We start from the raw sequence: 22173 nt of genomic DNA on the forward strand, positions 1-22173 counted from the left end.
CAGTACTCCCGTACTGTTCACGCTGGATTGTAATCACTCTTGCGTCACTCTCGCATCTTCGCCTTCTAGCAAGCCGAATGTATAAATGTAATATAAATATTGTTGATGTTTATTCATGTTTATGAAATGAGAATATAAATAACTTATTGATTCATAATCATTATTTATATTCTTTTGTATTTCATGTACTCTTATTTATGTTTGTTCACTGAGATGATGAAGATATGCCCTTCATGACCTTCGTCTGGTGACCATTATATCCAAAAGGAGATAATGCTTCGAAGGTCGAAGGTCTCAAATTATTGACAATCGTGTTGTCTTATTCTTGATGTATAGCATTTGAGAATAAGGACCAACAGGGCCCATTACACTACTAGAAAACCCCCCTTGTAGCTATGCTTTTTTGGACAATAGGCACGCTTTAATTCGTCTCTATATGAATGTACGCACGCTTTCCAAAAACGTGTCAGAAGCGTCTTCGTATGGACCGTATCAGACTTTGTAGAAACGATTATCGTAAGCGTATATATTAGATGAATAGACGTTTCATAGACACGTTAGATGCATGTTTAGACACATTGATACGCTTTTATAGATGCGCATATAACATGTGTCTATTATTGTTGTTACGTCATATAGTAACGTTTTATTATGTGTGAAAAAATATAGATACGATATTATAGATACATTCATAATTCATGTGTATTACTATAGTCACGTTTTATAGTGACGCTTTATTGCGCATTAAGGAGTATAGAGACGATATAGTAGGTGACACGAATGATGACATGGCAGGTGATGTGGATAGGTGACATGGCAGGTGATGTGGAAAAATGACGTGGCAGGTGATGTGGAAAGGTGACGTGTCAGCTGAACTGGCGAGTGACACATTTTATAGTAATGCCAAAACGCGTGTTAACAAAAGTAGAAACAATAATATAGCCACGTTTGTATTGTGTGCCTACGCATATCAATACGTTATATAGTAACGTCAAAGTGTGTATTAAGACCTGTAGAAACGATTCTGTACATACATCTATATTTGTTTGTAATAATATAGACACGTTATACTGTAACACTTTATTACGTGCCAAAAAAAGATGTTTTCATTTATACATTTATATATATAAATGTGCATCGAGATGAATGTTAAAAAAATCAAATTATAAACCCTCAATAATATTGCTTTTGGCCTTGGCAAAATATCAAGAAGCTAACTAACTCGATAGCAAACATGTTCAGTAACTGCCAATTGTGTTCACAAAGAAGCAAAGCCAAAGTGGCAATATCATACAAATATCACTTAAAAATTTTAGTAACTACTAGAATCTAACTGATTCACTTTGCAATTATACTAGGCTTCCCATCTAGCTTTGTCCACGCCATCTAGCTTTGTCCACGTGCTGCAGGTACCAACTTGTTGCGGGTACAAGATGAGCTTCTAGCTTGCTTCACCTATGAAACATGTGTTAGATCAATAACTCAAGTTGTTATGGGGACACATGTACTATTTCAAATAAAAAAGAAACTTACATGTGTAATTGGCCAAGGAATAACATAGCCAATAGCATCAATTAGTGTACGAATCTGATTAGATGGTCTAGGTACCTCCTCATATATAATATTGCCAAGTTCAATATTTTCAAGGCCTTCAACAAGAACCCCACAATATTCTGGTCCAAGCTTTGCTCCTAATATTTCTCTTTGGCTATCTGTAGTCACTAACTTCCCTTTGGCCACAACTCTGCCTTTGTTTATCAGTGAAATAAGGTAGACTTGCTTTTGTCTCTACAAATTACAAAACATGAACATATGATCTTTTGGTAAAAACAACGTCATAATTGGAAAGAAATAAGGCAAATAAAACCACATACTGATTCTGATATGCCCATGCTGGCAGCTTGAACCCTTCGAGTTCTCTATAATAAACATCAAATCATAGCATCACTTAATCAAATTATGCTTTATATTTTAATTGAAACAATAATACAATTAGCTTAGACATACCATGTTGTGCAATATAGGATCACTTGGCAAATCTTTGACTACATTGCCATCAAGTTGTGCCTCCTACAGGTATAGTTTCACTCAATTATTATAGAAAAAGAAAATTATAAATATTAGATTTTAACAGGGAATGTAGACGAATAGGAACCAATTACTGAACCCTAGAGTTGCAAAAGAAAGCTAATCCTTCCAAAAGCTAGCAGACCAGTTCTGAACATCTTATAACAGTAGAGTTGCTTTAGGATTCTAGATGATTCAGCACACGTTAGTATATATGAGAATTCAGCATCTAACTTGAAAATAGTTCTAACTTTACAGGCACTACATGGAGCCCTTAATTAATGTATCACATATTCTACCTGCGGATTGCCTTTTGTAGGCTAGCCTTTGTGTAAGGGGAAAGGAAATGCTCTACAAGTACTGTGAAAAATGGGGTTGTTGAGAGGAGGAACCAGTCTGTGGTTGAAATGGCCAGGTGCCTGCTGAAATCGATGAGAGTTCCATCAATATTTTGGGGTGAGGCAGTGAGAACTGCAGTGTATATCCTCAACAGATCACCCACAAAAGCTCTGAACAAAAAGACTCCCTATGAAGCTTGGCATGGAAAAAAGCCCAAAGTGAGTCACCTGAGAATCTTTGGTTGTGTAGCACATGTGAAGCGTGTTGGTCCTGGAATAAATAAGCTTGCTGACAGATCCAGCAAAATGGTATTTATTGGCTATGAGTCAGGAACTAAAGGATACAGGTTCTTTGATCCAGCCACAAATAAGCTGGTAGTTAGCAGAGATGTGGTATTTGAAGAAGGGAAACCTTGGGACTGGGACAGTTCAAAGTGCAGCACAAATCAACAAGAGAATGACACTTTTATTGTTCACTATGATCTAACTGACCAAAACATGGCAACAGCTGTCTTCAAGCAACAGATGATGAAAAGGTTCAATATGTGTGATCTAGGCCTATTGAGTTACTACCTAGGCTTACAAGTAAAGCAGAAACCAGGGGAGATCACTATCTGTCAGAGTGCATACGCTGAAAAGATACTGGAGAATTGTGGTATGCAGGGTTGTAATCCTGTGGATACACCAATGGAGCAGCACCTAAAATTGTTACCTGGGAAACCTGAGCTGATTCTAGATGCAACAAAATACAGAAGTCTTGTTGGTAGTTTGAGGTACTTGGTTAACACAAGACCTGATCTTGCCTTCTCAGTAGGAATGGTGAGTAGATTTATGGAAACACCAAATGCTGAGCACTGGACAGCCATCAAGCGAATTATCAGGTTTGTTGCAGGAACCATCCAATATGGCTGCAAATATTCAAAGGGAGCAGATGCAGCATTAGTTGGCTACTCAGACATTGACCATGCAGGTGATCTTGAGAGAAGAAAGAGCACAAGTGGGATTGTATTTTTCTTGGGCAACAATGTCATCACGTGGTGTTCACAGAAGCAAAGAGTGGTGTCACTGTCAAATTTGGCCTGTCAGCACCTGTGTGTTTGCTGTCAAATACCGAACACAAGTCATGGCAGTGGCATGCTAGATTTGGTCACCTAAATTTCAGAGCTCTACATGATCTTAGTAGCAAAAAAATGGTTGATGGCATGCAAACTGTGAAAAAGGCTGAGCAGGTATGTGATGGTTGTGTTCTTGGGAAACAGCATAGGAAACCTTTTCCAACTGTGTCAAGTTTCAGAGCTGAGAAAGGGTTAGAACTGGTTCATGCAGATTTGTGTGGTCAGATTACTCCTAAAAGTATAGGTGGTGCCTCATTTTTTATTTTAGTAGTAGATGACCATAGTAGATATATGTGGGTCGAGATGCTTAATACTAAAGATCAAGCACTAGATTGTTTCAAAAAAATCAAGCAAAGGGCAGAAGTTGAACTGGGTGGTAGTCTGAAGGCATTGAGAACAGACAGAGGGGGAGAATTCACATCAAACCTGTTTTCAGTGTTCTGCAGTCAGTTTGGAATCAAACACTACACCACAACTCCATATTCCCCTCAGCAAAATGGGGTTGTTGAGAGGAGGAACCAAGTGTTGGTCATCTAAAAGTCTTTGGATGTGTAGCACATGCAAAGCTAGCTGGTCCTGGTTTGAATAAGTTAGCTGACAGATCAAGAAGGATGATGTTCATTGGCTATGAATCAGGTTCAAAAGGCTATAGATTTTTTGATCCTGTCACAAATAAACTGGTTGTTAGCAGAGATGTTGTTTTCGAAGAAAACACACCATGGGACTGGGAGAGTTTAGTGCTTAACACAGGTGATAAGGTGACTGAAACATTTGTTGTAGACCATCAGTTCTGTGACCAAACTCCGACAATATCAACTGAAAGCAATATTGAAGCATCCTCTGAACCAACTGCTGAAGGGGATCTCTCAGCAAGCCAGGGGAGTGCAGTGGGACATGATGCAGTTCCCAGCTCACCACACACTCCATTGACAAGTACATCTCAGACTACAGGTATGGTGTCTCCTCCTGTACAGAGTCCTCAATTTTCAGAAGGAGTACCATTGAGGTACAGAACACTAGCGAATTTGTTTGACTCAACTGAAGAAATCCAAGATTTCGAGTACAGTGGGCTGTGCATGTTGGCTGCCGATGAACCAAAAAATTTTGAGCAAGCTATTGAACAAGACTGCTGGAGGAATGCCATGGAAGAAAAGATAAAGTCAATTCATCAGAATGAGACCTGGGAAGTTACAGAACTGCCAAAAGATCACAAGGCTATCGGTCTGAAGTGGGTGTTCAAGGTAAAAAGGGATGCAACCGGAAAGGTGGTAAAATACAAAGCCAGGCTAGTGGCAAAAGGGTATGCACAAATCCATGGAGTTGATTATGATGAGGTTTTTGCTCCTGCTGCAAGGCTGGAGACAGTGAGGTTACTCCTGGCTTTGGCAGCTCAAGGTGAGTGGGAGGTACACCACATGGATGTTAAGTCTGCATTTTTAAATGGAGATCTTACTGAAGAAGTGTATGTGCATCAGCCACCAGGGTTTACTGATCCCAGTTCTCCCAAGAAAGTACTAAAACTGAACAAGGCATTGTATGGTCTGAAGCAGGCACCTAGAGCCTGGAATGCTAGACTTGACAAAGAGCTAGTAAAACTTGGGTTCAGAAGAAGTAGAGAAGAACATGCTGTCTACAAAAGGGGAAAGGATGTCACTTTATTACTGATAGGAGTATATGTGGATGATCTTATCATTTGTGGGCCAGACAAAAGGGAGATACACATCTTCAAACAGCAGATGATGAAGAGTTTCAGTATGAGTGATCTTGGGTTGCTGAGCTATTACCTTGGCATTGAAGTTAAACAGAGACCTGGGGAGATTACCATTTGCCAGAGTGCCTATGCTGCCAAAATCATTGAGAGTTGTGGTATGAAGGGGTGTAATCCTGCCGATACTCCAATGGAACAACATGTTAAGCTGTTGCCTGGGAAGCCTGATCAGGTACTAGATGTAACCAGGTACAGAAGCATAGTTGGTAGTCTGAGATACTTGGTGAACACCAGGCCTGACTTAGCTTATTCAGTGGGAATAGTAAGCAGGTTTATGGAGACTCCAAACGCTGAACATTCTGAACAAGATTGAAGCATAGTGGAAATTATGATTCAGACGAAAGTGGTCAGTTCTGTTCTATTTGAATCTGAGCCGCGGAATCAGCATCTACCCAATCCTCAGTCGTACAATGAAGGCTTTAAACCAAATAAGTTAGAGGCAGCAGTGAAACAAGAAATTACCGAGCGCTTGGGAATATGTTGAAAGATGGAAATGCAGAGAAGAGGTAAGAGGAAATTATACAGGCTTGCCTACAATCCCTTTCCTTGTCAGAAAAGCAATTTCACCCCTAACTTAAGATGCTTACCTACCACTACTACTGGCTGGAGGCAATGGCTTTAGGATATGCCCTGACCGAGCTACGTATCTTTCCTATGGGTGGGTGAAAAATAAAAGTACTAGGAAGAAATGTGCTTTTTGTGCGTGCTTTTTTTCTAGCAAAAGTGCTGCAATAGAATTTTGAAAAAGCTTTATTTAAAAGAAAAAGTATCATTCGCAAAGCTAAACAAAGTAAAGTAGAGAAAAGGGGGTCATCCCCTTGGCCAGACTGAGCATCAAGCCAGCCAAGAAGTCAAAGCTGAGAAGGAGTGACTCGCATGAGTCAACACTTACTACTCAGGTCCGGTAGAGCAATCTCAAATTATCATATAGAAAGACGGGAGGAGTAGTTTCAAATAGAAGTGAAGTAAACAGATTCAAGTTAGCCCAGTGTAGATCCTTGGAAAAGCAGGCAGTTCAAAGCAAAGGTTTTGTTATTGAAAGCACTACTTTTACATATACATATACATATATATGAAGATGAGTTTTATCAAATCCTGTCTTCCCAAGGTAAAAATGTGAAGTAAGGATTTCCCATATATATGAAACTAAAATGAACCCTCCTCGGCTAAGGTTGAATCAGATATAGAAGAAGCGGAAGCAGGAAGCTGAAGGATATCCGTAGCGAATGAGGAATAGGACATGCATGTGAGCTAGCGAAAAGGGAATAGCACATTCTCTAGGGTTCGTATCAAGCGCTAGCAAATGGAGAGGGTCAATCGAATCCGTATCCTCGAGCGCTGGGTCTGTCCTCTAATGAGGAGCTCCTTGCTTTTTTGATCTGTGAATCCCCTTCATCTGAAAACTATTCGCCGGTTGTCCGCATTCCTCTCCTCGAGCGAAAGGTGTTCAGAACTTAGGATGGTAGATGTGGCTCATGTGAGTTTTGAAGGTCAGTTAGCCGACGCTCTGACAAAGCCACTTGGCCGGATGAAATTCTCAGAACTTAGGAGGCAATTGGGCGTCGTCAAGATAGAAGGTTGACAAGATTAAGGGGGTGAATGTTGCATTTAGCCATTCTGTAATCATGTCAATATGTTATCAGTGCATTTAGCTGCATTAGCTCGGGTAGTTAAATTATAAATCTGTTTGTGTACAACTTTGAAGCAGGTAACAAAATACAAAAAAATACAAGATACATGTGCATTGGTAATTGAGTAGGCCTTTCTAACATACCTTTGAAGGTGTTTGCTCATGTGGTGCAGATGTATGGACTTGAGTTCGTCCAAGACTTCTATGGCCAGATTGTTGTTGCTGCTGCTCGACATGAACCATGTTCTACAAGCCATTAGCAAGAGCTTGAATATTATTATATAGTAGCTAATGATATTTAATAATAGAAATAAAGGAAGTATACATGCACTTCATTTGTTCGAGAGGTCACGTCATCATTTGAATCTTCTTGGATGCTACTCGTATCTTTGGCAGCATAATTTTCAGATTTGTCATCTTCATTGCATTGGTCATAACTATCACCACCCTGAAATATTTGAACCAACATACTGTTAAAAATATGCTCTTATTCTAGAGAGGGAGGGGGCCATTGTTGAATGCAAGCTTACTTCATTTTGTAAAGCTTCTCTCATTTCTGGGGTTAAATCTTCTGGATACTTTTTTGACATAAAAGTAGGCCAATGCTTCATGAGACCACTCACGGATTCCATTTTATTGTCAATTTCATTTACTTTCTCTTGGTACATTCTTTCTTCCTCCGTTTGATTAACAAACGGTAAACCTTGAAAAGCTTGTACTTGACTCCAGTACTTATCATCATAGTACCCACGTGCTTTGAAATCCTTGGCAACAATATCATTGAACACTTCATTGTAATCTTTAGATGAAAGACGATTACCATCATTGTTCCCTCTCCTTTTTTTAAATTCCTCATAAGATGCAGCCTATTGAAACAAAGTATATATGAAGGTTAAGGAACTATAAGCTGATTTTTAGATCAAGCATAAATCATTTATACCAGAAAATGTACGTACCATCAGTGTCTCTGCCTTTTCTGTTGTGTATCTACCATTCTTCTTTTTATGAGCTGCCTCCCATAGTTCTATCCTATGAACCTTTCGTTTAGTTCTGGTTTCCTGCATAATTTAGTTATTTGGCTATCATTTCAATCCTCAGATAGATGATAGTGAAATTTAACAAATATGGATGAATATTTATCACCATCTCTTTTTTTAATCTAGCAAGGCTTTTCCTCCCACATGTGTGTGCAGTCTTCTGTTCTTTTGCACAACGAGAGTTTGTGGAACATAATTTCTACAAAGACAGGCAATGATTAAGCAATAATGTAACATTCCTTGATTAAAAATTGATATAAACGTGTTGAGTAAATAGATGGCACCTTATGTTGCTCTTGGCACCAAATTCCAACTAGAGATCTCCATTGATGTTCATTAGTCGTTAGTGGCTTCTCTCTTAGGATTTCTTCTAGAGTTCTCTCGTCACGATTGAAGTATTGTTTCTTCAACTTAGATTTGTACGCTCGCCACCTATTATTAACTGTCCTTAGGATCCAGTCCCTTGTAAGATGTATGGTTTGCCTTGGGAAGGCAAACTTTAGCTACATACAGGAAGGTAAATGTTAGTACATATATAAAAAATGAAGGTACATGCTTGCACCGATAACAAAAAATTACCTCAACATCCCTTATTATTTGTTCCTTGTGTGAATTAAACCTGCTATTGTCAAATCTTGGGATGTCTAAAGGGGCTAAGGTTGGGCTTTCTGCTACATGGCCAAGGTGCTGCCCAAGAATGGAGGCTGACCTTTCATTTGGGACACCATTTTCATCTGTCTCTACAATTACCTTTCCTCCTTGTAATGCTAGTAAATTTGAAAGTGTGAATTCCCCTATAATCTGTCTAACCTCTCCATTTGGCCCTGCATATATGAAAATGTAAGATTTCACATTGTACCAAGATATACAAGAACAAACCTGAAACTTACATATGATCTTAATTGGACTTCGAGGTTGGTGTGGCAGGCGGACTAATAAACCATCAACATCAGGAGGGGACAGTAAACTTTCATTGTTCTCATTATCTACCACATTTTCGTGCTCCTCCTGAGCAGCTTCTGCACCATCTCCATCAATGTTCAAATTCTTTAATCTTCGAAGTCCTCTGGTCATGATTGATTCTGCTTATTACATATAGGAGATCAAGAAAATAAAAGATGAGCATGTTAGTTGCCTTGTGAAATTGCATTCTCAGTTAAGAGCTAAGATTAGAAATTAGGAATTTCATTATCCAAAATGTAGGCAAGAAACAAACATTTCATTCTATAATTTTCATAAACAAAATAGGCAAACACATATCAGATTATGGACAGGTTCAATACAGCCTTCAGAACAAGCAGAAATTGCAGGTGGAGGAGCAACTTGTATTAATACTTGGTACTGACTTCAAAACACTTTGGAAGGTCCATATATATCCAGAGTTTCTCTTTAAATAATTGGTTTATTTAATCCTAATGTTTTTTAGCTTCTTGGCTCAATCTCAACCTATAGTAACTAAAAGGTCAACAACAACAGTTTCAAAATAACTGTTGTATAAAGAAGCTACTATAAGGCCATGATGCATAAGGTGAAGTCTCTTAACTTAATAAAATGTTGTATGTAGAAATCTGCTTAAACTGAATATAGTGAGGTATGTAAACTGAATATGGGTGTATGTCAGGGAGTGTGGCTGAGTATGCTACTAGCGGATATATTAAAGGAAAATATGCAGAAATTCAGTTTATTTATTGACAATCAGTCAGCAATATAACTGAGCAAGAACCCGGTGTTTCACGATAGAAGCAAGCACATTGATACTCGTTACCATTACATTCGAGATTGTATCGAACAAGGTATGGTAAGTGTAGATCATGTGGGGAATGATGATCAACTTGCCGATATACTGACCATGTAATCCCCACTTCTTTAATAAACGAATAGAGTGCAGAAATAGCTGCGGCAGTTGCACAGCAGCAAAGTGCTTTTTCCCCAAATCTGAGAATCCATACCTGAGGGTTTTTCAGGAGCACAACACGCCCTTCGCCGCCGCTGCTTTCTGAGAAGTCGGTCGCCGGGATCGGGGACCCAACACAGCAACCCTAGCAATCAGCAAATATTTATAAATGGTATGTACATTAAAGGAATAGAGTGCCGAAATAGAGCGTCGCGGAGGAAGACGGCTCGTGCGGGATGAAGAAATCTGTGTGTCGCGGAGGTCCTGGGCAGCGACGGGGAGGACGATGGCTCGTGCGGCGGCTGCAAGACCATGTGGCGAGGCACAGGGGCCTCCTGCACGGGAGCGTGGAGCCGCCGGTGTCCAGGGGGGAGCACTACCGCGGGTGAGGCAGCGGCCGTGGGGGAAGTTCGCGGCGGGGAGGACGATGGCTTGTGCGGCGGCTGCAAGACCATGTGGCGAGGCACAGGGGCCTCCTGCACGGGAGCGTGGAGCCGCCGGTGTCCAGGGGGGAGCACTACCGCGGGTGAGGCAGCGGCCGTGGGGGAAGTTCGCGGCGGAGACCATACAGGGAAACACGGCACCCTCCCCGACGGCACCATACACGGAAACACGGAACTAATTAGGGAAGAGGAAGGAGGAGGCATCACCTTGCTGTGGCGCCGCCGGCGAATCGAGGGAAACCGCTGGCGAATCGGACCTATGCGAGGGAAACCGCTGGCGCTGGCGAATCGGACCTATGCGAATCGAGGGAAACACGGAACTAATTAGGGAAGAGGAAGGACTCGGAAACCGCTGTCTCCTCCCCACATAGACCACCGGTTGGTTATAAAATGGAGCATATCCTTGCGCAATTGAGCGTATCCTTGTCTGTTGGGCAAACCGCGGAACAGGTACCGCTGAACACGCAATTGAGGCTTGCTGAACCGCGGAACAGGATTAGGTGTTGTCACGGTTTAGGCCCACCAGCAGCTGAGGCTTGCTGAGGCCCGAGCGTCGCTTGCTGAGGTCCGACTGTCCAAGGCTCTGAACGGCTAACCGGCTGACCAGTGACCGCTGAGGTGCTGCTGACTGCCTTCTCTGTCCCTCTGGTAAATTTGTGTTTCGATTGGAGTTGTTGACAGATTGCTAGTAAGGATTTGGACAGATAAATTAAACTGGTTTGGATAAATGCTTATGGGTTTTATTCAACTTTAATAGGTCATAATATAAAGATTGATGGATCGAAGTTGGATGAAAGAATCAAGATTGGACACTGCATACAAAAATGGTGTTGAGGAGTTTTTAGCATTTGCTTACCGGGACCTTCCACAAGGTAGCGAGATACTTTGTCCATGCATAAACTGCAAAAATAGATACAACCACAGCTGTGATGAGGTCAGGACACATCTGAGATGTGATGGTATTATTAAAGGTTATACTATCTGGGTTCATCATGGTGAAAAATATGACAGTCCATCTATAGAACTTGCTGATGTACCAAATATCAGTGCAAATTTGACTAATTCAGGTCCAATACGACACCGCCAGGATGGAAGATTGGATGACATGCAAGAACTCTTGCAGGCTGCATTTGGAAGGGCTGCAAGTATAATTGGTGCTGAAGCAGATGATATTCAGTCTGGATCTGTAGATGTGGAACATAATGCCACTGAGGATAATGTGAATCTAGCGGAAGGAGATACTTTGGGGAGGCAACAGAATATATATTCAAGCTTATTGAAGGATGCAGATGCAAGAATATTTTCTTCTGGGTGTAAATATTCTAGGCTGTCATTTTTAGTCCACTTATATCACTTGAAGTGCTTACATGGTTGGTCACAAGAATCATTTACAGGACTAATGGATCTGCTATCTGGTATTCCTGGAGCTAATCTACCCAAGACATACTATGAAGCAAAGAAAATCATCTGTGACTTAGGTCTTGATTATGAGAGAATCCATTCTTGCCCCAAAGATTGCATTCTTTTTCGAGGTGATTTTGCTAAACAAGATTTTTGTCACGTGTGTGAGAGCTCTCGTTGGAAAGTTGATAAGAAGGATTCAAATGCCTCTGTAGTGAAATCTAAGGGGAAAAGGAAACCAGCCAAAGTGTTGCGTTACTTTCCATTGATTCCTAGGATCCAAAGGTTATTTTCATCTACCAAAACTTCAGATGACATGCGTTGGCATGATGAGGGGCGAACAAAGGATGGAAAACTACGCCACCCAGCAGATGGTGATGCTTGGAAAGACTTTGATCGTAGATATCCTGACTTTAAAGAAGATGCTCGTAATGTACGCCTTGGTCTAGCTAGTGATGGATTTAACCCTTTTGGGAACAAGAATTTAAAGCACAGTACATGGCCAGTAATGCTTGTTCCCTACAACCTTCCACCTTGGATCTGCATGAAGCAAACATCTTTAATTTTGTCAATGATCATACCTGGACCAAATTCTCCAGGTAATGATGTAGATGTATATTTGCAGCCCCTTATCGATGAACTATTACTTTTGTGGGCGGGAATAGATAGAACACCAGATGCCTCCTCAGAAAAGAATTTTACTCTTCGAGCTGCATTATTGTGGACTATAAATGATTTTCCTGCACTAGCTTACCTATGTGGATGGACCACGAGCGGTAGATATGCATGTCCTTCTTGTGGTCCAGCTACAAAATCATTTCACCTGAAGAAAGGTAAAAAGATGTGCTATATGGGACATCGTCGTTGGCTGCCAATAAATCACAAATACCGAAGGCAAAGGATGCAATTTGATGGCTTGGTAGAGACTGGACTTTCACCTGAAAAAATGAGTGGAACTACAGTTTTGAAAATGTTGGAAGGCAAAGAGTTCGTGTTAGGGAAAGGGGAGAGAACATCCAAGGTGGGTAAGAAGAAAGGCAAGAATAAGAAAGTCGAAGATAAAAGTGGTCAGAAACGCAAGCGTACAAGACTAGGAGAAAAGAAGGAATTAGATGGGGGTTGTGGTAAAGTGGAGAAGAAACCAGAAGATTGGCTGAAAAAGAGGTCAATTTTCTTTCAACTACCATATTGGGAACACAACAAACTAAGACACAATCTAGATGTAATGCACTTAGAAAAAAATGTGTGTGACAACTTTATCGCCACTCTATTGAATATTTGTCATAAAACAAAGGATGATCTGAATGCCCGACTAGATTTAGTTGAACTTGGAATTCGAGAGGATCTTCATCCTGTTGTAGATGCTCAAGGAAAGCAAACAACTCCTGATGCACCTTTTACTATGTCTAAAGACCAAAAAGAGATTTTTTGCTCAGTAATTCAGAACCTCAGGACTCCAGATGGGTATGCATCAAATATATCTAGGTGTGTAAATATGAAAGATTGTACATTGACTGGATTAAAGAGTCATGACAATCATATTTTACTGCATGACATTCTTCCAGTGGCACTGCAGTCTTGTTACCCTAGCAAGGATGTCATGAAAGTAGTTGTTCAGTTATCTAACTTCTTCAAGAAGTTGTGCTCCAAGGTCATAGATGTTGCTGAGCTGGAGCAGCTTCAAGACAGTATTGTGATGACACTTTGTGATATGGAGAGAATTTTCCTGCCATCATTCTTTACTGTAAGTGTGCATTTGATGGTGCACTTGGTGGAAGAAGTTAAACTAGGAGGTCCGGTTCAGTACCGGTGGATGTACCCCATGGAGAGGTATGTAGTCAACTTTAATTAATTTGCACAATGATAATCAATAATTCAGTTTTAACTTACATGTGTCAATTATTGCATTTAGATTTTTTGTTAAGCTGAAGGCACTTGTGAAGAATAAAGCTCAACCAGAAGGATCAATAGCTGAAGGATATTGCATGGAGGAGTGCTTGACCTTTTGTTCCAGATTTATAGAAGGAACTACACGTTTTACAAGGCCATCTAGAAATCCTGGACCATCTGATGAAATAGCAAACATGTATTTGTTTGATACTGCTGGTGAACCTATTGGAAAGAGTACTGTCGTCAACCTTGATAAGCAGCTTCTTGTTCAGGCTCATCGATATGTGTTGCGGCATTGTGATGAACTTGAAGATTTCCGCAGGTGCGTTCAGTATTTCTAAAACACACAACATCACATTTATTATAACCAGTAACCTGTATTTATTTTTTACTGCTATTTGCTGACATGACACTGATACTATTGTTGTAGAGAATTCTTGGATGAGGAGAAAAGAAAATTACATCCCTCAATTAATCTAACACCTTCCTCCATTCAGAATTTGATGGATCAACACTTTCCTGACTGGTTGGAGCAAAAGGTATGTACATCTAAAATTATTGCAAATTTGGCATAGAACTAATAAAAGAAATGTACGTGAGCGTTTTTCCTTATATACAGGTTATATTAGGCGATGGAACAGGGATCACGACAAAGGTCCGAGCTTTGGCTGCAAAACCAAACAGATATGGAGTGACATACAATGGTTACATTATTAATGGTTTGAGGTTCCACACTTTGAGTCGTGAGGCTGCACGGTTGACACAAAACAGTGGTGTGGTCAACATTGCTGATGATGGGGTTAATTATTTTGGCAGATTATTAGATATAGTTGAATTGTCATATGCAAACTACAAGGTAGTGCTTTTCAAGTGTGAATGGTATGATGTTCATCATAAAGCTGGGTTGCGACGAGATGAGTTCGGATACAGTCATGTGAATTTTTCTCGGAAAATACACACTGGTGATAAACTAGATGATGATCCTTTTGTATTTTCATCACAAATTCAGCAAGTCTTTTATGTCCAAAACCCAAAAGCTGAACCATGGAACACTGTGGTGAGAGTTAGCCCAAGAGATAATTTTGACATGGGTGTATAACTCGATGAAGAAAGTTAGACAAGGCTTAGGTTTTCTGGTCATCTAATGCTATAAAAGAATATTGTGGGTTTTTTACTTGCACTGTGAATCAGAATGAACTAATATGTGTTACTTTAGATAGGAGGTGCCAACTTGTTGGGTTAATGTTGTTTAGTGTACAAATTTTTCTATTTGATTAAATACTACGTACAATCCATGAGACTTGTAACATGGCTTATTTAATTATTCTTAGCTTTGATGTTTTCTGGTTATGAGTGTGCCCAAATCAGGCGCTTTTTCTATTTATTATTATCGAGTGAGTGACCATACTTTTTCCCATTTCAAGTGGGCATGACCATATTTTTTTTCTAATTTTTATTATTATTATTATTATTATTATTATTATTATGCCTTTATTAGACCTATACAACATACACTAGCTAAACACAATTAATGTTAACATTATATTGTTTTAGCCTCCTATAATATATGTCACGTTAGCTCTAGTGGAAGATATACCACACAACAACTATGGTGACTAATATACCTCGGTCGTAGGTTACATGTTTTAAATTTTACACCAAAAACATCTCTACATGGTTAAGGATAAATTGCTAATACACATTAAAACGTGTCTTCAAGTAGTAACGGTTAAAAGCGTATCTAATTTCATATCAACTAGAGATATTTCGTTATCACATAAAAAACATCTCTATGTGGCTAATAACGGTTATTCGATGCGCTTTATGACGTATCTTCATGTTAGTCACGTATTGAAAGCATGTCTAACTATGCCATTTTTATACGTTTTAATTGCATATCAAAAAGCGTCTTAAGGTTCCTATAGACGATTTTAATACGTGTTTTGCAACGTGTCTATAGGTTACTGACGATTGAAAGCGTGTCTAATTTCGTGTCATTCTAATACGATTTTAATAGCGTGTTAAAAATTGTGTTTAGGTATCTCTTCACGTTGAAAGCGTGTCAAATACCGTAACATTTTGATGCGTTCTTAAAATTGTTTCAAATAACGTCTTTATGTACCGCCGTAGAGACGCTTTTGTGTGCGCTACAACTAAAACGTACATACAAGGGGGGTTTTCTAGTAGTGTTAGGGGTACCTCCAAGGGTTGTGCACACCCCTAACCTCTATTTTATCAGCAGCCACCACCACATTAGGGTTTGGGTTTTGCTTAGATTATTCATCAAACAGTATCGCCGTTCATCGTTTTGTTAGACCACACCTCGTGATCAATACAATTTTGATTACATTCTTCCTGTTCTTGCTTGTGTTATTGATTGTGCTTGCAGGGATAAGCCTTCGTGATGAGGTCACTCATGTGTCATGGGTGACAACCAATGGATCAGTGGTGCAGTGAATGCGAGGATCTATTTGCTCGGAGCCTTGAATCATCAACATCGAGATCTCCACCCAATCAAGTTATCATACCTCACGGAAGATCAGGCCTTGCCCTCTATCAAGTGGTATCAAGATTCAGGTTTCCTATGAGGTATAACCCTACCTTTCAATTCATTTTGTTCATCCCATAACCCAAAAAAGCTTAAAAAGCCATCATTGTTGACTAACAAACGTCGTCACGACCTTAACAATCATCAATATCTTGACCTAGAACCTTCGCCTTAGCCTTTGCACAATTTAGTTTTAGATTCCACCGTATTAAGTTTGTGTTCTAGGTCATGGTCTTGTTACTGGTTTATATTTATTTTGGTTCAGTTTAATCACTTCCACCGCTGCCATCCCACAAACCCAATCTCGATAAATCGATAACATCCACAAAACTGACCCTATCCTTAAACCGAACCCATTCACCATTCATTTACCTCGCCAACAACCCTAATTAGGTTGTTGGTTTAGATTTGTTTTGGGTCAGTTTGGTCATTACTATCCGCTGCCATCCCACAAACTCAAACTCGATAAACCAATCACATCAACAATACTGACCCTATCCATAAATCAAACCCATTCACCCAATATTTTTCATCTCTCATCATCTCGTCCTTATCAGATTTGTTTCTGTCCAATTCGGTATTTTGAGCATAAATCTCACATACGAACTCGGAAATTAGTGTTCCTGTACTTTCTGGAAAGCTTAGAGAATTATATAAAACGTTTTCATTTACGAGATTTCCAGAAATCGTAAGTATCAAGGAGTTACTGGTATTGGAAGTAAATCTATTTGTGATCCTGAAATTTTGGACCAGCCTATATTTCAATGTCAATATCTCCCCTTCCTTTGTTCAAAATAGACGATCCGTATATCTAAAATAATGATAAAAGGCAGACCGACAACTTTCATGTTGTGACTTTTTGTGTTTGAGGTTCCTAAATGTGTCAAACAATCTGTTTAAATTGCAACAGAAAATGTGTGACATGCAAAAAATTTTTTTGATACTCTTACATTATATCTTGTTTTTGCGACACTCTTGTGAACAAATAAGAGAATATCAAAAGACAAGTAAAAAATCCGCATAAAATAAAGGAAAAAAAGAAAATTAGAGAAAAAGAGTGCGTATAAGCAGGTATACCATTGATCTGTGCACATGTGTGATTGTTTTTCATTCCAACCTGTTTCCTTGTTGTTCCTAGATCCTTGTCACCTCCTTTGTGTCTTCCTCCAACTGTGCTAATACATTCTCTAGGCTAGCAACTATGATGAGTACTTAGAACTCTTATTTAGCATTGCTATCTATTACCGACTTGTGTGCCACAAATATATATATATATATATATATATATATATATATATATATATATATATATATATATATATATATATATATATATAGTGAGCTTTCCCAAAGCTCCACCTTTCTCTCGAGCAAGACAGGTACTCCTTTGCTGTCACACACATGCTCTTTGGGCAGTCACACCGGCCACCGTTTCTACCTACAGTGCTGGTAAGAAACTTGTAAGAGCGTGGTAAGACGCTTTCATAACTTGTGTTACACCACCACCCCTGAGAGTAGTTGTAGGGTTCACAATGTTTGTTTGTTGCCTTTTTGTCTCTGTTTTGTACTAACAATGACAGGACCAAAGATCTAAATGGACAAGGATAAGGACCCTAAGCCTACTGATGGTAAGTGTGTCTCCTATCTAGAATTGAAGGAGATGATGAGCGCGTTGACTAAAGCCTTTGAGGCCACACCATTGATGCTTATTCGTCTTCCTCAGGTTCTATATATCCATCTTTCTCTTATTTTGATGAAAATATTGCAAATGAGTATAATGAATGGAAAGTATCAATGTATAAGATTTTTGGATGATATCGTATGTGTGAAAGGTGAAAATTAAAATTGTGGCTAGTACTTTAACGAATGATGCGTTAGTTTGGTGGATAATATGCATGACTATGAAAAACCACAAACTTGGACTGATGTGAAAGCACTAATGAGACAACAATTTGTTTCTATGGATGATACTAAAACTTTGAGTAATTCTACTTATATTATGCCTTCAGATAAATCTGAGTTGCCTTTGTTACAAGAGAATTGTCTTGTTGTTCCTTGTGATAAAGAAGAGTTGTGTGATGATAATACAATTATTTTTATGCCACAACTAGAGAACAAACTTGATGTTGTTTCTTCTGATCCTATTAATTGTGCCAAAATTAAAACATTCAATCTCTAACTAGTGTGCTTGATGAGCTGAAATTGTTATATTCTTTAAATACTTTGGGCTATATTGAATTTGATTTTCTTTGTAATCTAAATAATTTAGAGGAGAAACTTTCTGTTAGTGCCAATTTGCCATGGTTATCTAAACATACATATCATGTTATTGGAAGATATAATTGGAAAGGATAATATATGGTACATCGAGTATATATTTGTTCAAATATGAATCTCCTTTTGTCATGAAACAATATGATCAATCAGAGGGCTATGTTAAAGCTAACCATATCATGTCTAGTTTCACTTGTCCTTCTTTGTATGTTTTACAACAACAAGGTCAACTTCAAGAAGGGGAGCAAGGTTGGACTACATCAAGCACTACATCAAGACCTTTTGCAGGCACCAACGACTTTGAGTCGAGGACGACTCAAAACCAAGAAGGGGAGAATGATGAGTGTAACACCTCAAAACCATCAACTAAAATAATGCATTTAGATTATTAGTGGTAAATATAGTAATGAATTTTTTCTTTCAAGTGTTTGATCTTACTTACCTTTCGAAGAATTTTTGCTTGCTCATAATTGTTTGATGATTGTTTTTATAAAATTGTTTTACATGAAAACCCAACTAAATAATATGAGAACTTTGGTCCAAAAATATATTTTTTAATGGTAAATATTGTTGGTATAATTATTATGAATTTTTAAAGATATTTTAAAAATATATTCAATTATATTTTTGGGAAATAAGGATAAAAGAAAAATAAATTAAAATAATGGAAACCCTAACCATTTCGGCCCACCAAGGCCCATCCCCAAGCCAGCCGCCGCGCCCCTGAACCCACTCCTCTCTCTCACCGATGGGTGGGGCCGCCCAGGCGTCCAACCGCACGGGCACACCTAGCCACCGGGCGCAGGTTTGCCGCCACCGCACGGTGGTTGTATGGCCGAATGCCATCTCGGCTTCCGCGCCGTCGCACCAGCACCACTGCGCGCTCCTCCCCACTGGAAACCAGCGCCGACTCCTCTCCCTTTCCTCCCCACTCCCCTCTTCTCCGGGTCAATAATGGCCGTGGTTATGGCCAACGCCATTAATGGCATTTTGAAGACCGCATACCACCATTCACTCCCTCTCCGTCTCTCCCTCTCTATAAAGCCGAGGCCAAGCCCCTTCACTCTTCCTCCCCTGCCCGCGCTCTCCTCTCCCTCACCGAGCCACGCCGCCGCCGTTCGTCGAGTCCCTCCCCGGCCACGCCTTCTCTGACTGAGCCGAGCACTACCCGCCTCACCGGAGCCGTCCGTGCCCACGCCGTCGTACCCGCCCGAGCCACCGCGTCATGACCCCGGCGACCCCCACTGCTCTGCCCTTGTTTGGTTGTGCCCACTCGATGAGCTCCTTATCCACACGAGCTAATCCGAGGTAGAAGATGACAGTTTTATGTTTTAGTCCTTGGATTTGTGTAAATTTTGTTCAGTTTAGAAACCATTAAAAAGAGACACCTGTTTATTCCTTGCTACTCCTTGATGCATGCGTTTAATTGTGAACCAACCTCTGCAACAATATTTTGGATATGGACATTTTTATATTTCGAAAATAAATAAGTTATGTCACGATTCATTAACTTTGTGATTTAGTACTAGAAACGTTTGCGATTAACTTCTCATTTTAGCGCATAAAACAATATTATGTTAGTAGTCATTTAAGTGTAGTTTTAGTGATATAAGAAATTGAAAGAGGTACTAGGCCACATCTTCTTGGTCAGGTTAAAATTTAGATTTTTGCTTGTCATGGTACATGTGTTCATACACATATCACTTATTCAAAAAGAGTTAGTAGAATATCTATTTATGTCGAAATAGCCATGAATATGTTACTAAAATCCAAAATTAGTAGTTTACAGTAGTTCTTAGAATATTAATGTTATGTGATTTATAAATAACATTATAACAATATGTATAATTTCCATTTAGAAAAGAAAGGATAAAACTAAAAGAATATTATTAGTCATAAAGAAATAATTAATTGGTAATTTATTTCTGTACAACTGGTTAAGTCATTTCATCTAAGCTATGCTAGGTAAATACTTTTGTAGTGGCATGTCCATATAACTTTCACCAGTGATAATTCAAGTTGGAGATTTTAGTGGATTAATAAAATAATTATGAATTAGGTACCATTTATAAGTATAGTTTGTGTGGTATATGATTGTTCATGTAATGGTGAATGTTACCCATGTAATGGTGTATGTTTATTTATTTGGTGTATGTTTTTTTGTATGTATGATATGTGAATCGATATTAGAAGCTGACTATGTGGTAGAAGATTCGAACACGTTCGAAGACGACGCACAAGACACGTTCGAGCAAGGCAAGTGGATTCTCCCTCTGCATTTCTATTTGTACCCAAATAATGCATATAATAATGTTTACCTTTTGAATATTTGCTTAATTTGATGGGATTTGCCTAAATAGGATTTTCCTAGAAATACCAACCCTATCCCTTGATAACCTTGGGATAAATACTATGCTTAGCAATTTGTGATACCACTCAACTTGATATTATGATGTCACTCTTTTAAATGATACGACTATTCTAGAAATGAAATTTGTTTTATGATGTTAACCCGATGGTTAAACAAAATCATTTCATATTAAATGGAACATGGAGTGACAACCCAGGATAACAGTGCAACCACGAATGCTATAACGGCTCTAGCTTTGGTAATTAGCTCTATAGACTTAGTGCTTAGCAACCCTTCCTGAAAGATGGGCAAGAGGGGCGGTAGTGGTTTGGTGGTAGCTCATGTTAACATGGAGTGGTAGTCTTGGCTAAGTTACCTCACCTAGAGGGCCATCAATACTTACGTGGAAACCTTAGCAGGTGGCTTTGAACTAAGGATATTTTGTGAAAGCCTCATAGTGGATCCCTAGCCATTCACCTAGGAAGTGTTTACGGGTCCGATCAACCCAGGCTAGAGGAGATACACGGCTTGTGGGTAAAGTTGTACCACCTCTGTAAAGTGTAAAACTGACATGTCAGCCGTGCTCACGATTAAGAGCAACTTGGACCCTCACATGATAATTTAACTTAAAGATGGAAAATAAATCGTGATCCAATGATTCATAAGTGGTTTGCTTAAGTGGTTTCACTTAAGTGCTTTTGATATAATCATGTACTTATGTTTAATTGGGAATTTTTGGGATACACTTACATCTAGTAAGTTAGGCATTGTTAATAAAATATTGACCAACCAAAATGCTTACCGCTAAACCATAGCCTACATTGTTAAACTTGCATTACTCCTCCCACCTACTGAGCCCCGACCATAAGTGAGCTCACCCCTTGCCAAATTTTGATCAGAGAGTGATGAAGAAGACTTTGTCGACGATGTTGACGAGTACTAAGTCTAAAGATGCGTCAGTCATCTTCCTGTGGAAGATCGCCCATGTTTTATCTGCTGTACTTTGATAATGATACTATTTAAGACATTTACGTCTAGATGATGTAATAAAGTTACTCTACTCTCTTTATGCCTTTATTGCATTTTCTTTTTATATATTACACTTGTGACGTCAATATATGCGTGAAAAATGGATCATGGCATACATATGTTATGCATTTGGTTTTGCCCCCAAAACCGGGTGGGACAGAAGTGGTATCAAAGCTATGCTGACTCTAGGTTGTTAGACTAATTAGAAATGGAAAGCCCAGTCTATTCAAATATGCTTATTTTGCTCTTACAAAATTTATTTTGTTAATCTTGTCCCTTTAAACACTCAACTAAGGTGACATTTTCTCTTGTAGATGGTGTGTACTATCCAGACCACCCGTGTGAACACTAACTATATCCCTCTGCCATGGCAGTCTCCTACCTACCCA

At 39.3% G+C, this 22173-nt stretch overlaps 1 protein-coding gene and 1 long non-coding RNA gene across 2 annotated transcripts; both read right to left on the reverse strand.

Annotated features, from left to right (window-relative positions):
• Window positions 1-1163: 1163 nt before the first annotated feature.
• LOC103626822 (uncharacterized) lies at window positions 1164-2091 on the reverse strand. Its single transcript, XM_020537713.3, has 4 exons — window positions 2008-2091; window positions 1875-1919; window positions 1534-1788; window positions 1164-1455 (listed from the first exon to the last, which is right to left on the reverse strand). Exons 1-4 carry the CDS (start codon window positions 2008-2010, stop codon window positions 1387-1389), a joined length of 372 nt encoding a protein of 123 aa, XP_020393302.1. The 5' UTR covers window positions 2011-2091; the 3' UTR covers window positions 1164-1386.
• Window positions 2092-7072: 4981 nt separating this feature from the next.
• On the reverse strand, window positions 7073-7521 carry LOC109939525 (uncharacterized). The gene is made up of 3 exons (XR_002261993.1): window positions 7449-7521; window positions 7244-7366; window positions 7073-7164 (listed from the first exon to the last, which is right to left on the reverse strand). It is a non-coding gene; the product is annotated as an uncharacterized lncRNA (long non-coding RNA).
• Between the last annotated feature and the right edge of the window lie 14652 nt (window positions 7522-22173).

The sequence above is a fragment of the Zea mays genome, chromosome 5 (genome assembly GCF_902167145.1).
Source record: "Zea mays cultivar B73 chromosome 5, Zm-B73-REFERENCE-NAM-5.0, whole genome shotgun sequence".
Taxonomy (NCBI): domain Eukaryota; kingdom Viridiplantae; phylum Streptophyta; class Magnoliopsida; order Poales; family Poaceae; genus Zea; species Zea mays.